Source organism: Rissa tridactyla, chromosome 4 (genome assembly GCF_028500815.1).
Source record: "Rissa tridactyla isolate bRisTri1 chromosome 4, bRisTri1.patW.cur.20221130, whole genome shotgun sequence".
In the NCBI taxonomy this organism is placed as follows: domain Eukaryota; kingdom Metazoa; phylum Chordata; class Aves; order Charadriiformes; family Laridae; genus Rissa; species Rissa tridactyla.
In genome coordinates this window covers 46,670,567-46,687,387 of record NC_071469.1, presented here as the reverse complement: position 1 = coordinate 46,687,387, position 16,821 = coordinate 46,670,567, and the positions used below count along the sequence as shown (strand labels likewise).

Below are 16,821 nucleotides of genomic sequence, written 5' to 3'. Positions count from 1 at the left end.
CAAAGGACTGACTTTTTTTCTAGAAAACGGTTATTAACGCTTTCCTTAGCAGCTCAAAGTGTACTAAAAGCATTAATCTTTGCTACTGTGCGTTACTTTGTTGAGCTGTTGTTCTAAGAGCAAAGTAGATGGAAAGATGATGTGCGGACAGGCGAAATGAATCATCTTGATGGAGTTGGCCAAGGTGCCGCTGCAGCGTAAGGTTTTGGTCTGATACATGATTGTTTTCATACATTGTAAGCTATTGCGATGGAGTTGGAAGTAATTTGGACTTGAGGGCTATCAATCGTCTGACCTTTGCAATGATGATGATCAGTATTACTGAAATTTGAATAGTTCCCTGGGGACTCCTTAGTCATATTGTCAATTTTTTTAACGGTATTCCTCTAGCTATTAGTCAGCCTTCCCAGATATATCTTTACAGTTTCAGGATGTAAAGACTGTCTCTTCATAAATCTTTTTTTCTTTATTATATACAGCAGGAGACAGAAGGAAGGGAAGGAGTTTCAAGGCCAATTTTTTATTCTCTTTAGGTGTGGTATGCCTAGGGCATGTGTACAAGGGAAGGGCTGGATGCTTTCAAAAGCCTTTCAAAGTAATCTTTGGCTGCAGAAATGCCAAAATTGGGCCTCAATAATGGAAGAAGGTAGCAAAAGCTGGGTGAGAGGATAGATTTTTCTGTTAAATCTAGTCTTTTGGGATTTAAAGCTCTTACTTCATCCAGGTGATCAAGGTAAAAGCTGCTTTCTTTATCATTCTTTTCTTTTTCTAGGTTTCCATGAAGATAAAGAATTGAAATGTGGATAGCCTATTTGTAGCTTGGTGGTGGTTGTCATCTGGAACCTGCTGGTGTCTCCTCCCAGTAGCTGGTGTAACGTTGGCTGCTGAGAGCCATGAAGGTTGTACCGGAGAAGAATGCTGTCCGCATCCTGTGGGGTAGGGAACGGGGTACCCAAGCCTTGGGTGCTCAGCGGCTCTTGCAGGAGTTGGTGGAGGATAAAACTCGATGGATGAAATGGGAGGGCAAGGTAAGGTTGTGGGATAGTGGTGCATAGCTTGATCTTGGAGTGGGGGACGGGAGGCAGGGATTTGAAATAAAATACCTTGTTATTGTACCTTTGATGTGCTCTCTGGCTCTGTTCAGTTCCTGCAGTGATGTGATACTAGATACGTTCCTGCAGCGGGTTCCCCTCATTGTCTGTGTGTTAACACAGTTAACTACAGTTAAAGTATGATCATATGACACTTGCAACACTTCCTGCTTTGTTGGCTTTTTCAGAAAGTTGAGTTACCAGACAGTCCACGCTCCACCTTCTTGCTGGCGTTTAGTCCAGACAGGTAATTAACTCCTAGTTCGTTCCCTGTTTCAGCAGTCTCCTTACACTTACAAAAGTGGTGGAGGCTTGTGCCTGTTGAGTTGTCCAGTCCTGAATAGCTGAGCGAAACTTCTGGTTCCGGACATGCATGGATGGAACGTGTGCACCTTCCTAATCTCACAGCTTCAAGCATAGTTGGTGTTTTAATTTCTGAGGTACCCAAGTGATGCATAGTTCTAAGGAAAAAGGATCTGTGTGGCCACCGTGGGATTTCATAAGAAACTTGAGGGAGTACAGGGTGTTTTAGCACATCATGCCAAGTGATGTGGCACACCCACTGGGATATCTAGGACTAAAGAACAGAGCAGAATGATGTGTGTATTAGAAACAGAAATGGAGGTGGGATCTCTCTTAGTGTCACTTGATTTGACAGCAGTTGAGATGGTGTGGAGAATTGGGAATACTTATTTGCCCCTAACTGTCACTCAGGAGTTCCTTCTGAGCTGCATGTTCATTCTGACTTTCAAGGTCAAGTTTGTGCTTGCAGATCGGATGAGGCCATGTTTGCATGGACCCCAAAGTCTGGCCACAGGAAGCTTTGTGGCCATTGGTGAAGCAGTAGCCTCTTTCCCTTTGAGCTTGGGGCTCTGTGTGTGAGAGCTGCTGGGTTACGTGTGAACAGACCCTGTTGAGATGAAGCTAACCATGGTCTAGTTTTGCTGTACTCTTCCCATGCTAATGTTTGTCCTACCTTCTGCATTCCCAGGACCCTAATGGCTTCCACACACGTGAACCACAACATCTACATCACAGAGGTGAAAACGGGCAAGTGCGTTCATTCCTTGGTTGGACATCGCCGCACTCCCTGGTGTGTTACCTTCCACCCCACCATCCCGGGCCTCATTGCTTCAGGATGCCTCGATGGGGAGGTTAGAATTTGGGATTTACACGTAAGTCTTTCCTGAAAAATATATGCCTTTGGGATGTGGTGGGTGGTGACATTTTTTGTCTGAGTTTTTCCCAAATGTTGCCTGGTAAGAGAGCTGTTTGGAAGCTTTGATGGGAACTGTCTCTAAAAGCATAGAACAGATCATAGTCATCCTCTTCTGTCTAGAGAGGAGGTGACACATTCTTCGTTCAATCCCACCAGGTAGGTCGTGCTCCTTAGCCTTGCCTGTTTATTTGATTGGAGTGCTACAGATAATGTTGCAGAACTTTGTGCGAGGTACGCATTTAGCTTATGTGAAAGATGTGCCATTTTTCACTTCACTGAGCATATCTGAACTCTTCATTAGAGAAGATGCTGCTCTGCCAGTTCTGCCTATAGTCTGGTGATTGGCACAGAGACAAAGCACGTATACTTACCTGATGCAATGTTTTTACGGGCTGCCTGAGACACACTTAATGAAAATACATCTATGGTCATTGTTGCAGGGAGTGTTATGTTCTAGACTAACACATGACCTTGTATGAAAGCAGCTGTCGTTGCCAAGAAAGCACGTCACTTCTGTGCTGTAGGCAGAGTCTTGGAGAGATGGCACATACATGGAAACCTAATGATATCAAACTATGTGATAAACTGCTTGTGATTCTTGACTCCTCACTCAGGGTGGAAGTGAGAGCTGGTTCACAGATAGCAACAATGCCATTGCGTCACTTGCTTTTCATCCTACGGCTCAGCTCTTGCTGATTGCAACTGCCAATGAGATACATTTCTGGGACTGGAGTCGTCGGGAGCCTTTTGCAGTGGTGAAAACAGCCAGTGAAATGGAGCGGGTCAGGTGAGTTCTTGCCTCTGGTAGAATATAACACTTGTATGTGAAAAATGGTCAGATTTGGGGAAGGTGGGGGGTTGCTCTGGGATGCTGAGGAGAGAAGCATCACTTGCAGCTCCTTGACCCAGATGGTAGAAAACCAGTTCTGTGCACAGGAAAAAAAGCAATTGGAAATAATACATTAGCTTGCTGGCTCGTGTTTGTAATCTGATGTGTGCCCAATAAACGCCCAGGATCTACTCTGTGTTCATTTGTAAGCTTAGTAATTAAATTTGTTAGCCTTAAGGATGAGAGAACCCAGAAGTTGCTGGAAGAGAGTGCTGAGCTATTACTCTGGTGCAGGAAACTGCGTTGCTGGAAACTTGGTGCCTTCTTTTGAGCAATTTAGAATAAGACAATGATGTAACACTCAAGGAAAGTTAATCTCTCCCATTGTACCAAATTCCAATGTGTAATATTTATACACATATTCTCTAAGATTTCCTGGCTATTTCAATTTGATACAGCAGTCCTTGCTTCCAGCTTTTAACTTCTGTATAGTATTCCTGTGGACTACAAAATAGCTGCAGTCTTCAGCTAGATACGTATGTTTTCTTCTTCTTAATATGTAAACTTTTTGATGTCCTTCAGAAGAAGATGGTGGTAATGTAGTAATGTTCTCATTGCAAATGTTTCATGTGGGATTTTCTTCCCTGCTGTGTCGAGCTTCCTGTGTCAATGTGGAATGTGAACTGATGATTGATACTCTGGCTCTTGCTTTTATTTTAGACTGGTACGGTTTGATCCCTTGGGACATTACTTGCTCACAGCAATTGTTAACCCTTCTAATCAGCAGGTAAGGGGAATGACAGTATCTGTATTGACTGACTAATTAAAAGATGCTCTACATACCTTAACCCAAGTCTGTACCTAAGCAGCCTTGTGCTTTTCTGAAAAGTCCTTCTAAGCCGAGTTCTGTCTCACCTTAATTGGTCACATGAATGTTCTTGTGTTATGTGCAGGGCTATTAAAGAGCTCTTCCAAGTGTGTTTGGTTTGCCCTTACTGTCTCATTAGAGCTGGGACAGATGTCCCGATGGCCTTACTCTTTCAGTTCTGTTGTGATTTTCTGCTGGATTTGAAGCTACGCTAGGTATTAACAATGCTCCCCATGGCTGCTGACCCTCAGATGCTGATGCTTCTGTTGGTGTGAACAGTGTATTGTCAAAGCTCACTGGGCTGTAGGAAGAGGTTGTCTGGATCCATAAAATGAAATAAAGAGTCAGCTGGCTTCCTGCAAGTCACTGCCTTTAGGACGGGACTTATTGCATCCTTTCATCTGTCTGGGATGGTAGCTGGCTTTCTGCTCTTTATTTGGAGGTATAGGATTTTGCTGTAAGGTGACTGAACTTTGATTCCTTCCTTCTGCAGAGCGATGAGGAAGTGGAAATCTCCGTGGACAGCACAGAGATGCCGCACTATCGTCAGCGTGCTATCCTTCCTTCTCAGCCTGTGAGGCGCACACCCCTCCTCCACAACTTCCTGCATATGTTGTCCTCCCGCTCCTCTGGCATACAGGTGGGAGAGCAAAACAGTGTTCAAGACTCTGCTACCCCATCCCCTCCACCACCGCCACCACCACCACCTCCGCCTCCAGCCAGTGAGAACACAAGGGCATCTGTCTATAACAGGCTCCGGGAGCGTGTCAGCTATCCCACAGCAGAGTGCTGCCAGCACCTGGGGATGTTGTGCCTTTGCAGCCGATGCTCTAGTGCAAGACTTCCTTCTTCTCTCTTCCCACACCAGGAAAACGCACCCTCCACGTCTTCTGGGGCCACTGGCACTTCCTTCTCCTCTGTGCAGACAGAGCCTTACCAACCCCCAGAGCAGGCATCTGTAGTGCAGGAGGAGCAGGGGATACTTAACAGGCCCTCTGCTTTCAGCACAGTTCAGAGCAGCACTGCTGGCAACACCCTGCGCAACCTTAGCCTGGGCCCCACACGGCGGTCCCTCAGCGGGCCCTTGGCAGGCCACCAGTCCCGGTACCAACAGTCTGCGAGAGAGATGGCTTCGGGCTTAGGTGGGTCTGACTGGTCCAGGACAGTGCTGAACATGAGCTCTCGGTCAGAGCTGGAAGCCATGCCTCCCCCTAGGACCAGTGCCTCCTCCGTGAGCTTGCTGTCGGTGCTGAGGCAGCAGGAGGGAGGTTCCCAGGCATCAGTCTATACCTCTGCGACAGAAGGGAGGGGCTTTCTGGCCCCAGGGGCTGAGGCGGACAGTGGTAGTAGCGCTGGCCCGAGCAATCCGGCCAGCATCCGTAATGAGCTCCAGTGTGATTTGAGGCGATTCTTCCTGGAATATGACCGGCTTCAGGAGTTAGATCAGGGGATTGGTGGGGAGCCCAGCCAGTCGCAACAGGCTCAAGAAATGCTCAACAACAACATTGAGCCTGATCGGCCGGGTCCCTCCCATCAGCAGACTCCACACAGCAGTGAAAACAATTCCAATTTGTCCCGGGGTCACCTGAACCGCTGTCGCGCTTGTCATAACCTGCTGACCTTTAACAATGACACGCTGCGCTGGGAAAGAAGCACGCCTAGCTACACACCAGGGCAGGTCCAAAGCACGTTTGAGGGTGTGCCTCCAAATACCAGCCAGGTGCAGCCTGCAGAGAGAACCGAGGGCAGAGCTCCTGCCTCTAGCAGGCTGCAGCTGGGCAGCTCTTCCACCCCGCAGGAGGAGAGGACCGTGGGAGTGGTCTTTAACCAGGAGACGGGGCACTGGGAAAGAGTTTACAGCCAGTCGGCTTCAAGCAGACCTGGGAATGTATCACAGGAGGCCTTAAACCAGGAAATGCCTGAGGAAAGCTCAGAGGAGGATTCACTCAGGAGGTAAGATATATGCTTGGCCTTCCTCCTCTATTTTTTTTCTTAAACCTTTCCCATCTAGTTTTGAGTTTTTCAGTATTTTCAGAGTTAAAAACCTTTTCTCATGTGGTCGTGTGCTATTTATGTAGATGAAAATAGAGATGTTGCATTGATGTCTTCTATAGCTGCCGTTGTCATGCTACAAGTAGGTTCTGAGGGTGTCCGAAGGTTGTAAGAACAAACACCAGACCTCTCAATGCGAAGGGAGGATGGTAGTACAGACAGCCAACAGGACAGGCTCTGGCAGCAGATCTCTGGGGCGAGCTGTGCTCCTGGTGTTTCCCAGACAGTGCGGAAGGGTGGTAATGCAGGATTTGCTACGCTGTCCTCTGTGTCCCATACCAAGCACGTGCTGCACATGGGGGATCTCTCCAGTGTAGGCATGGAAAATTTGGCATGAGTAGTGAGAATTGCTTTCTTGAGTGTTGTATCTTGTTGAGGTCATAGTTGTTGTGTTGGAAGGGTTAAGAGTCATTTCCTTGCTGTTGCCGTATAGGGCAAAAAAAGTCAAAGCTCTGTATCAGTGGTTGGAGCATGTACCTTAGTTGTGAGTGTTCGGTCAAACCTATGCAGTTTGCTTGCCTTTGATAAAGAGGTAAGTTTTGAAAGTGGCTCCCATTGACCTGAATCTAGGGTGAGCTGGTTGGGGGCATGCTGATTACTGAAAATTTTAGGCTCTGCTGTATTCTTTAAGAAGGTGATTCATTTTTGGAAGGGTATTTTTTTTTTTATACTTCAAATGTTGCGGGAAACGGAATGAGCCAAATTGAACTTGCACCAGGAAGGACCTGTGCTTTGTGTGAAAGTGTCTCCACTGGCTTGTATGGACGGTTCAGCTACACTGGTACTTTGCACAGGGTTTCACTGCTGGGTTTCAGTTTGCCATCCTCTCTGTCAAGTGGTTTGTGCGCTTGTCAGAGGAAAGGTCCACCCCTGCTGTTTCTCAGAAGTGGATGCTTCGTGCTTTGGGAAAGCAAAGTTTCCAGGTTGGATGCAGATGTAACTGACTGAGGAGGCCTTGTACACAGGAGTGCCGGAGGAAAGGGAATTCTTTCCTCCTCCTTGCAGATAAGCTGATTATACTCAGGCTGGAACAGTGTCTGCCTGCCTTGTTGCTGTAGTTGCATAGCAAATAAGTGGTGGTGGTCATGAAATTGTTCATCTGCTTCTAAATCCTTGCCCCAGTTTGTTTTTTTTTTTATAGCCTGCCATAATAAGAGTCTCAAGCTGATTACATGGTAACTACTTCTTTCTTGGGCCTGGACTTACCTGCAGCTAATTTAAATCAGATATCCTCTAGTCCCCTATTAAAGGGCAGAGAGGTGAGAAGGAGCTGACAAATTTAGCTTTAAAATGGCATTAGAGTAAGTCTTGCATTGTCTTCCTCTTGAAATAGCTGTACGTGCTCATATCATCTCCACTGTGTAACTTGTTCTCTGGGCCGAGTCACCATAGTGTCAGAAATAACGGAGGCAAATAACCTTTTTATTGATCAGGCAGTTGGCACGTATTTGGACACTGAGGTGTGGTGGGATCTGTAGATATGATCTGTGGGATTTGTATAATTTTAAAATGCCCTGAGGCATTAACTCAGTCCACCCTGGTGTGCGGGAGCTGGACGGGTTGCTGCCTAACAGCTGGAGTGTGTGACTGAATCTCTGGGTCACTTGGCCTGTCACCCGTGGTGGTTGCTGCCGCCTACTCGGTGGCTGTAGCATCTGTGCGGGGTTAGCTGCCTCCCTGGTAGTCTGTGCAAACAGGTGCTTTTTGCTGAGACATTAATTTGTGTGTAGTTCAATGCGTAAACTTAATTCCAGAGGAATTTCTGTAAGATGAAACCGTTAGTGAAACCCTTCTGGCAGAGGTTGCAGAGAAGATTGCAGGGACTCTTTTTAGTTTTCCCAATCTCCTGCTGCTGATATCGGGCCTTTCTCAAGAACAGGCATGGCAGGGGCTCCTGCTTCCCTTCTAGCTGAAGTTAAGGTAACTGTAGAGTATTTGAGGTAAGGAAGCTGGAAGCAGTGAGCATTCTGGTATTAAGTGCTCATGGCAATTTCCTTGAAGTAAAACTTAATTTGCTTTCCTGTTGAACCCATTGGGTGGACTTGTGGGGAGCTTTATGAAATCTTTCCCCTTAAAAGGAAGCCTGCATGTGGGATAGCTATATTCTGCAGGTGTAATTTTCTATCCTTCTCAAATTAGCTGTTATATTTTTCCTTATAGAGCAATAACAAGTCAGCAAGCGCCCACTTACCTAATTTTTGCATAGAATGAACATCCTCACATCCAGCCTTCTTGTATCCTGGCTTAGGGTGTGCTCTCACAATGGGAAGTGCTGGAACCCCTCCTGCACAGCAGAGTCCAAAATGTCTATTAACCTTTGTAGCTGCAGAATGCAAAGATGGTGGATAACTGTCATGAGATGTAAGCTATGTAATGCTGAAAGTGCTGGGGAAATAGAGGAGGGAAGGTAAGCCTTCAAGCCTTAGGGTACAGGTGATAACTACGTACACACTCTCAATCAATGTAATTTTGTGCCTGTGGACCTCAGGTTAGTTCTTAGCATCAGGGGACATCCACGTACTTGCCTGTAACCTTTTCTGTATTCTGTTCTTCTTTGTCTCTCCATTAGATGTCGTCATTGGGCAATTGAGCTCTGTATTCAAAGGCCAGCCAAAAAGCTTAAGATAAAAATTGCATCTGGAAACTGTGTGTATATATTTTCATTCCCTGTCCGTGGGCAGGATCCATTCCTTGACCTGTCTTGCCTGGCTGAGAAGTTGCTCACTGGGAAGACATTGACATAGAGGGTCAGTTAAGTTAATAGGTAGTTTAATGAAGTCTGTTCTTTGAATTCTGTTGATGCAGCTGTGTCAGCTGGGTAGGGAGAGAATTCTGCTCTTTCTGATGGTTCTGGGCTAATTATCTTGGGCTAATCACGAAGGCATTAATAAGCATGTAATGAAGCTATTCCTGACTAACAGCTCTGGCACCTCAATTAGGAGGAACATGTCACTGGGAGCCTCGGCAGTACAGCAGTCCTGTCACATTCAGCTTGGCCTGAAAGCAGCACAGGCGCTGAGCTCTGTGTACTTAAAGCCGTGTCAGTGATGTATGAAATTGGGGAAGGTTTATGGTCTACCGTAAGCAGAAGTTGGTGAGACAGAGCTTCAGCTTTTTTGAGGTTCTCCAGGCTGATCTCATTAATTCAAATGTAGGGTTTTTTAACCCTGTGGATCTATCTTTGCCTCTAACATCAAAGTGAAAAGAGCCTCAGAAATCCCTGAAGTTGTCATGTGAAATGTGCTGCATAAAATTGGTGCTATTGGCAAGATCTGGATAAAGGAAAGATAATTGAGCAACAGGTGATAGCTAGTTTAATTTTTCTATAATTCCTGTTAATTAAAAAATGGGTTGAGGAATCGTTGTGTTAATACTGTAATCTTAGTGAGGGAAAAGATCCTATAAGTACTTTAAGCCATAGTTGCTGTGTGGGCCAATTCAGGTTGATAATGAAAAGCTGAACAGGGAATGAAAGAGGATTCTTCTAGTCAGCTGCTTGTTTGAAAGGAGATAGTGCCACCTTCTTAAAAAAATGATATCCTAGAAGTGGTCTCCACTGAAATATATTTCAGCTCATCAGTTAATGACAGGTACAGTGCAATGCTGTCTAGTGCAACTGATCCAGGTATTCAAATGCCACCTCTTTGGCTATTTTAATATGACACAAGTGTGTTAATTCACAAGAAAGAAAATCTTCTGCTTTTAAATCTAGTGTTGTTTCTAGGTTCTGGCATGGCACTCCCCAGGCCACAGTCTTTCTAGAATGGATGCAAGGTGCAAGTATCGCCATCTGTGTCCTTGTTGACATATTTCCAACCTTATCCTGTGAATCAATCCCTAGAAAGGGAGAAAAGAAAAATAACACAAATGGAAACTCATCCTCTAAGCATTCAAAAGTTAGCTGCTTGTAATACACTAAGGGGTAATTCTGATATTGTTTACCTGTTTTGATTAGTGATTTGAATGAATTACTGCAAGTGAAAGATGAGCCCTGTCCCATTGACAGGCAGGTTTGCATGAAACCTGTATTTCATGAGGAAACACTTGTTATCCTATTCATCCATTAAGAAGCTTTGTCTGGCAATTATGTTAAACTTCTCTAACCACTCCATTGCACTCATTCCAGAGGTCAAATTGTGTAGGCTGTGGTATGAGTGATTTATGTGCCTGTGTCTTTTGAATGTGTAATGTTTTTGCTTTGCCTCACCTATTTAGTTTGGCAGACAAGATAGACTATTGAAGCTATCTGAACACCTGGGAAGTCTTTTGAAGTGTCCCGGGTGATGGTTTTGTCATGCACACAGGTAGGAAGAAGTGTATGTGAGGTGGGGGAGTTTGTATTGTCTGGGAACACTTGTATAAACTCCTTTATTTTCTTTAAAAGTTCAGAGTTCACAGTACTGTGGAAACTTGCTGAAGTTGCACAGCTGACCAAAGGCATCGCTTTTTGATGTGTTTCAGTCTGTTGTATGTGGTGTGCACAAGTGACACATGCAGACTAGCTTCCCTGGAACCATGTAACAGGGGCCAGGGTGAAATTTCTGTCTTTCGTTTTGCCAGCTCTTGTCTGAGGACTGAGGTCCCTACTGCCTGCATTCTTGCTATGCGATGTGAACCCGGTCTTCTTTCCTGAGCTAAGATTGCGTGGCACTTAGCAATCTAGGATTTCTGTCTAGGTGAGATGAGAAAGCCACAGAATTATAAATATGATCAAGTCATCGGTGCTATACGTTATGAGTGAGTTTGGTTGTGTTGTCTTTTCCTTAGAAAGGTGTAAATGCTCTACCTGTGTTTTCATCTGTTCGCCAGAAGGAGAGCTCTGTGCCTTGCTCTTGTTAGGCGTGCAAAGGCCTGAACTAACACCAGGTGCAGCAAGGCGGAAGTGGTGGTACCGTTCTCACCTGCTTGGGCAGGACAGTGACACCAGCTCATGTCTTTATTCGGTCTTGATGGCCTTTCTGGTAGTATGTAGCTCTCCATATGTACAACGGGTATGAAAAGTTCCCTTTTGAATTTCTCAGAAGTTATTTCATTTCCATGTTGCTTTACCGCCACAAGGGGGTAATGTTGCTTCTGCTCCTTGCTTTCCTTGTCTCCTTGCAGAACCAGAAAGTTTCTGAGTTCTTGTATAAAGAAAGCAAGGTAGCTTGAGGACCACCACCTGCCCCCAGCCCTAAATTGCAGCTATCTCCTCAGTTACAATACATTTGCAAGTTCTTCAGTGTTTGAGGAAAGACATGAATGGGGATCCTGAGGGGAAATGGCTCTGATACAGAATGCAAACAAGGGAGCAGCTTATCCTCCTGGCTTTGCAAAGGTTTGAAAGGGACAGATGTGGATCTCGAGGTGAAGGAGATATTTTGTCTTTCTGATATGCAAATGCCCCTGAGTTAGAGCTGTGAAAGACCAACTTTGCAGAATTTGTCTGGACTTCCTGCTCATTGCCTACCAAGCCTGGAGCAGACTTTTCTTTGCAATCTGCCTTCTCAAAGGTTTTGTTTGCATTTAAACGGTTGCTCATCCTTCCTCAGAAGACTTCCATAATATGGGGCTTATTTTCTGGAGGAATCCTTAGCAGGGGTTGGCTGGAGTTTGGGTGGTCACCTATTCCACTGGGCTGTGTTTATTTTCTTTTTCGAGTATGCCTTAAACTATTACCTAAACTTTTAGGCTTTTCCATGAGAAGGCCGTGAGTATGTTTGGAGTTTTTTTTTTTGCTGATGCAAATAGGCATGGCTTACTCATGGCTGTGAGCGAATGCCTCTTCTGCTTCTAAATAGTAGGTGTGGTGTTGACTTGTGGGTCAAACAGGGACCAGTCTGTGGTTGAAGTAGGTTGACAGGGTAGGAACACTCCCATTCCTGCCTGAGCAATGATGAGTGCTGTATGTAAAATGAGAAAGAATATAGTCACTTTTACAGCCTGTTCTTGGGTTCCTGCTGGAGCCTGAGCTTCTGATGTACTGCTTTGGTTTTTGATTTAAATGACCAGACTGTTCAGATCTCTGCATATATTGGCTTCTGGTAGCTTTCTTGCTGTGCAAAGCACTGAATGACAGGGTGCCTATCACTCATATCCTTAAAAAACCTTAAAAAAGCCTTAAAAACAAAACAACCAGAACATTTCCTTGCTCCCTGCCGCGGGTACAGAGTTGCCTACTAGGAGACAGGTCTGTGACTGAAATTTACCATCAAAATAAGAGAAGAGGGTAGTGTTACTCCCTTTACTTTTTTTTTTTTTTTTTTTGTAGGGGGAGGGATCTAAAGCAGGAGGGAATTGCGTTACCTAAAGCTTCAAAATGCATCTTCTTGTGGAGAGAGAACACATACCTAGTGTATTGCATCTTGGTTTAGTTCCTTATTTCACTAAACCCGCGTTGTTACTGTTTTTTTTCCTAATTGCTTATAGCAGTTGTGGCTTGCTTATTCAAGTATTTAATATCTATTGCGGCAGTGACGTGTTGAGCTCACTGAAACAGGGGGACTTGAGCAGGAGGGGGACACACCGCTGAGCTGTGGAGAAGAGAGGCAGCACTATGGTGCTGGCTCCTCAGACCGCACATCAGTAAGAAAGTGGCCTGTCCCAAATCTAAATGGATCTACCCAATATTAATTTCTCCCCACCCCTCACATTCAGGCCCATTACTTGTGTAAACCTTGCTAGCCTGGTGTCCTTGCCTTTGTAGTTTGGGCTCAGCATTTTATTTGACTTACGGTGTGTAGACCTTACCTGTGCTGTGGAAAGAAGGATTTTCTGGCAACCTCTTAGCCTCCATGTGTAATGTGATAGTTTTGGAAAAGTTTATGCTGTGCTGTTTTCAGGTTTGTTAAGAAATAATTACGAAGATGCTTATTACAATTCTTGAAAATGATGGTGATCAAAGTAAGTAATATCTCAATAGTTAGTGAGGAGCAGTGGGGTAAATAGAAGTTATGAAGGGGTTTCCAAGCAGAGACAAGAGGTTTAGGTGTGTGTTTGGGAAGAGGAGCTTGAGGGGAGAAGGCCAAAACTGTGGTTGGGGAAATGATTTCTGGAAATGTTAGCCTGGACACAGAGGAATGAATGAAGACCTAATTTGTCGGTGATAAACATGAAGTGAAGTGATAATCTGAAGGTGACACAAACATTTAGTCATGATAATTAGCTGTGGTGATGGGTGAGATGTGCAGGTTGTGGACAAACTTGGCAAGTATTGTTTGTTTGGCCTTTCTTAAAAAATGGAAAATACAAATTAGTTTTATCATGAGAATGTAACCACAGACAGAACTGTAAAACAGGCTGCCATGATATTTAAATGGTCAGTTGATGTCTACGTGAGCTCTGAGGTTATTGTTCCACCCTTCCAGCTTTTTGGTTTTTTTTTTTTTTCCAGACTGAGCCTGCTGTCTCCTCCCTGTGGGTAGGAAAGTCTTTGTTTTACTGACTGTGGTAGAGGTTTGAGCTCTTGAATGTGCTGGTGGTTGTTATGTAGAAGAGCAAGTGAAAGAGGCGCCTGTTTTCTTGCGTAAAGGTTCACCCCCCCGCCTTTGCTGGTTTCCTGATTTAAGAATAATGTAAGGTTGCTAGAGCCCTTTTACATCATTACTGAGAGTTGGGGGGGGGCGGGAAAATGATGCCTTGTGCTTTCTCTCTTGTGGTGACTAATAGAGGTCAGTCCCTGCTGCTGAGCTTCCCCGAGTACTTCGGAAAGCTGAGCATGTGCAGTCTTCACCAAACTTGCAGAAGGGCTTAAGCCTTCTTTTCTTTTTCTTGGCCTGGATTTAAATATACAGCAATAACTGTAGCACGCGGAAAGAATTTCTTTTCCCCATGTTACTCTTGCAGCATCTTGGCTTGTAAATTAAGCCAGTATAGAAATAACTTTGCTTTCTCAAATACCTTCATGATGTTTCCCTAGTCAAACCACTCCCCTTCTCCCACCTCTTATTTTGGTAGTCTGGGACTAGCAATGAGGATCTCACCTGTAAAAGAAGTAGGTGAGCTTCATTTCTCTGCAATCTCCAGGAAACGGAGACCTGTTTCCCTACAGGTGTCTGTCTATGGGATTATTCTGGGACTTCACTTTGTCTTCACCTGCTCTGGCATGGCAGCAAGGGAACTTGTTGAAATTGGATTCCAGTGATGTTTCTTAATGAGGATGAGAGAGATACATGCTTCCAAACTGGCTTGCTTTTTTGCTTCTGCTGAGGAGTAATGAGATCTAGAGTTGGGTGGGTTGTTTTGGTTTTTGGGGTGGGTTATGTGGTTGTGTTTGTTTGGGGTTTTTTTTAACTTCTTTTGAGAAAAATCTGTATGAAATGACCATACAACAAAGGTATTAGATAAACACAGATTGCTTAGAAGTTTAAAGACAGATGACTTCAAACAGATATCTGTTTGAGGATACCATAAAACATATGAGTTCTCAGCTTTCCTACAGGCAGGGAAGAAGTGTGAATAGCTTCTCTTTCTTCAAAACCTTTGTTAGGTTGTCTGTCTCCTGTGCTGTCTGCACATGTCTTCTCCACAGCCTCCTGATCCAACTGCTGCAGGGTGGGCAGCATGTCCAGACAACCTCATTTGACCTGCAACAGTTGCTCCTCTTCCCAGTTTTTGCTTGCTTGCATTGAGTTCGTGTACTTGTAGTATTCTGTCTAGGGGACGACGCTCAATTTATGATTAATGGTGGTCTTTGACGTGCTTAAACTATCTAGCTCTGATTCCTAGAGCTTGTTGTCTGGCTTCAGATAAGTAATGTTAAAACAATCTCTAAGTTTTGTTTTATTTTCCTTTTGCCAAGAAACCAAGTTATGGACAGGCCCTCAGACCTTTTGTTTCAGGCCTGCTTGCTCAACTAAAAGCTCTGTTTAGCTTTCTTGTGTGTGTGGAGGAGCTGGAGATGTTGGAAATATAGTATGCCACTTTTTTATGCTGATACAAGCCCTTAATCGTTTGATGTGCAGTCACTTACATATATTGCACGCATGCGCTCAGTCTTCACACTCTCTATAAACGCACACGGTACAGTGTGCCTGGGGACAAAGTGCCCTCATCCAATTATTCGCCCCTTATTAGAGAATCTGGCCTGGAGAACTCACAGTAGAGCAGCGTGCATCTACTCTCTGGGCCTGGAGCAAGAGGAGACAGAGGGACCTGTGATCTGACTTAGTAATATAACTGTAACCAAAATAGTGATGGCTCTAGATTTCTCCAGTTGAGCAGTTCTGGTCTGTTGAATAGCTAGCATGCATTTTAAACATTTTCCACATACATATTTAACTGATTGCACCAAATGGCTGTTTGTGTGATGATGTAACTGATCCCCTCCCTTGCTCTTCTTGAGAAAGCACCTGCTGGAACTGAAGGCTGTGAATAGACAGGGTTCATTATCTGCCAGGAAACTGACTCATTTTTCTGCTTAAAATGCATTAGTATGAAATCCTTCCCCTGTCTTCCTGAAGTGGGAAGGCTGGAGTAAGTGGTTGAACTGCCCTGCTGGTCATCTGTTGACCTGACTCTCTTCATTGTTCCAGCCTGAACAAGAGCATTTTAAAGAAAGTGATTGATGTGTGTGATGGGACCTCTGTTTTCATAGCCTTAGAAGCCTATGGAGATAACGGTACGGCTTCTGCCCCCTCAGGAAAGACACCTCCTCTTCAGTTCCCTATGGAGAAGCAGGAGCCCTATGTAATTATCCCAGAAGCTGACGCAGATCTGCGTGCGTGGGTATGCAGAGATTTCTGCTGTCCACACAATCTGTGGTGTTGGGAACTCCCAGAACAAGGAGAATTTGAAACAGACATTATACATATGAAGGTAGGTAGAAAAGCCCTCAGAAGAGTAAAGCTGTCTTCAGGCTGAGGGAGTTCAGTGTGCTGGCGATGTTCTGGCTGTGCTTTCAAGCCTGTTATCATAACCACGATGACTAGGAACTGATTCCCTCTAGCAATATATTTCTAATATAATTGCATGTTGTTAAGGGTCTAGGTGGAGGAATGCGGTGTCTGCCTTCACCTTGGCTGAGGTGCCATTCTGAGCGCCGGTGTAAAACTGCCACTGTAGAGCAAAATAGCACATGCAGTAGCTTGAGCTGATTTAAATTTCTTCTTCTTTCCTCGTCCCTCAAGTTTTGCCCCTGCAAAATGAACGTGCGTGATCTTTCATGGTTCTTCTCATGTTGGAGTTATTACCAAACTAATCAATGCTGCTGTAGCTGCTCTTGGCCCTTTTAATGTCTATCATGGATGGGTGCTGCTTCTTGCCTGTTGAAACAACACATTAATCATTCCCTGGGTGCTGTGTGATGACCTCTGCATAATACTTGCTCATCTTTTGTTCTGATGTATGGCCTTTGTCAGCAGGTGAAGTAATAGATTAACACTGTGACCTTGGGTCCACTTTAAAAAAAAAAAAAAATCATCTTCCTCAGAGCCACTGACCTTCCCTATGAGAAGTTCCAAAGGCGCCATGTAGCTCCTGTGGCATCAGGTGGTAAATGAAAGTTGAAGTTCCTAGTCCAAGAGCAGAGGTGCAGTAATAGCATAATTCATCATGTGGTATTACTTTGTAGATAAACTGAAGCAGGTAAACCTTAAAGGGTTAACCACGTTTTTCTTGAAACTTTGTTCCCTGCCTTATGATTAGGAGAACTCAAATCCCAATGATTGTTTGTTGTTCAAACTGTTACCTACAGATTCTTTGTTTCGTGTAATTGTGCTCCTTTTCCCTGCGCACCTTCCCAAATGTACTCCTTCCCGTCCTGGCTGAAGACCTGACGTGCTGT

General features: G+C 44.7%; 1 protein-coding gene across 5 annotated transcripts in view; it reads left to right on the top strand.

The window, feature by feature from the left end:
* AMBRA1 (autophagy and beclin 1 regulator 1) overlaps positions 1-16,821 on the top strand; it is a 137,763-nt gene that overhangs the window by 10,923 nt on the left and 110,019 nt on the right. For 4 of the 5 annotated variants that reach the window (XM_054197793.1, XM_054197795.1, XM_054197792.1 and 1 more), the window contains exons 2-7: positions 773-1,028; positions 1,280-1,338; positions 2,083-2,266; positions 2,925-3,097; positions 3,860-3,926; positions 4,501-5,960. In XM_054197793.1, the coding sequence (XP_054053768.1) occupies positions 894-1,028; positions 1,280-1,338; positions 2,083-2,266; positions 2,925-3,097; positions 3,860-3,926; positions 4,501-5,960 (2,078 nt within the window). In that variant the 5' untranslated portion in view covers positions 773-893. The remainder of the gene's footprint in view (positions 1-772; positions 1,029-1,279; positions 1,339-2,082; positions 2,267-2,924; positions 3,098-3,859; positions 3,927-4,500; positions 5,961-16,821) is intronic. The other variant, XM_054197797.1, reaches the window with a different exon arrangement.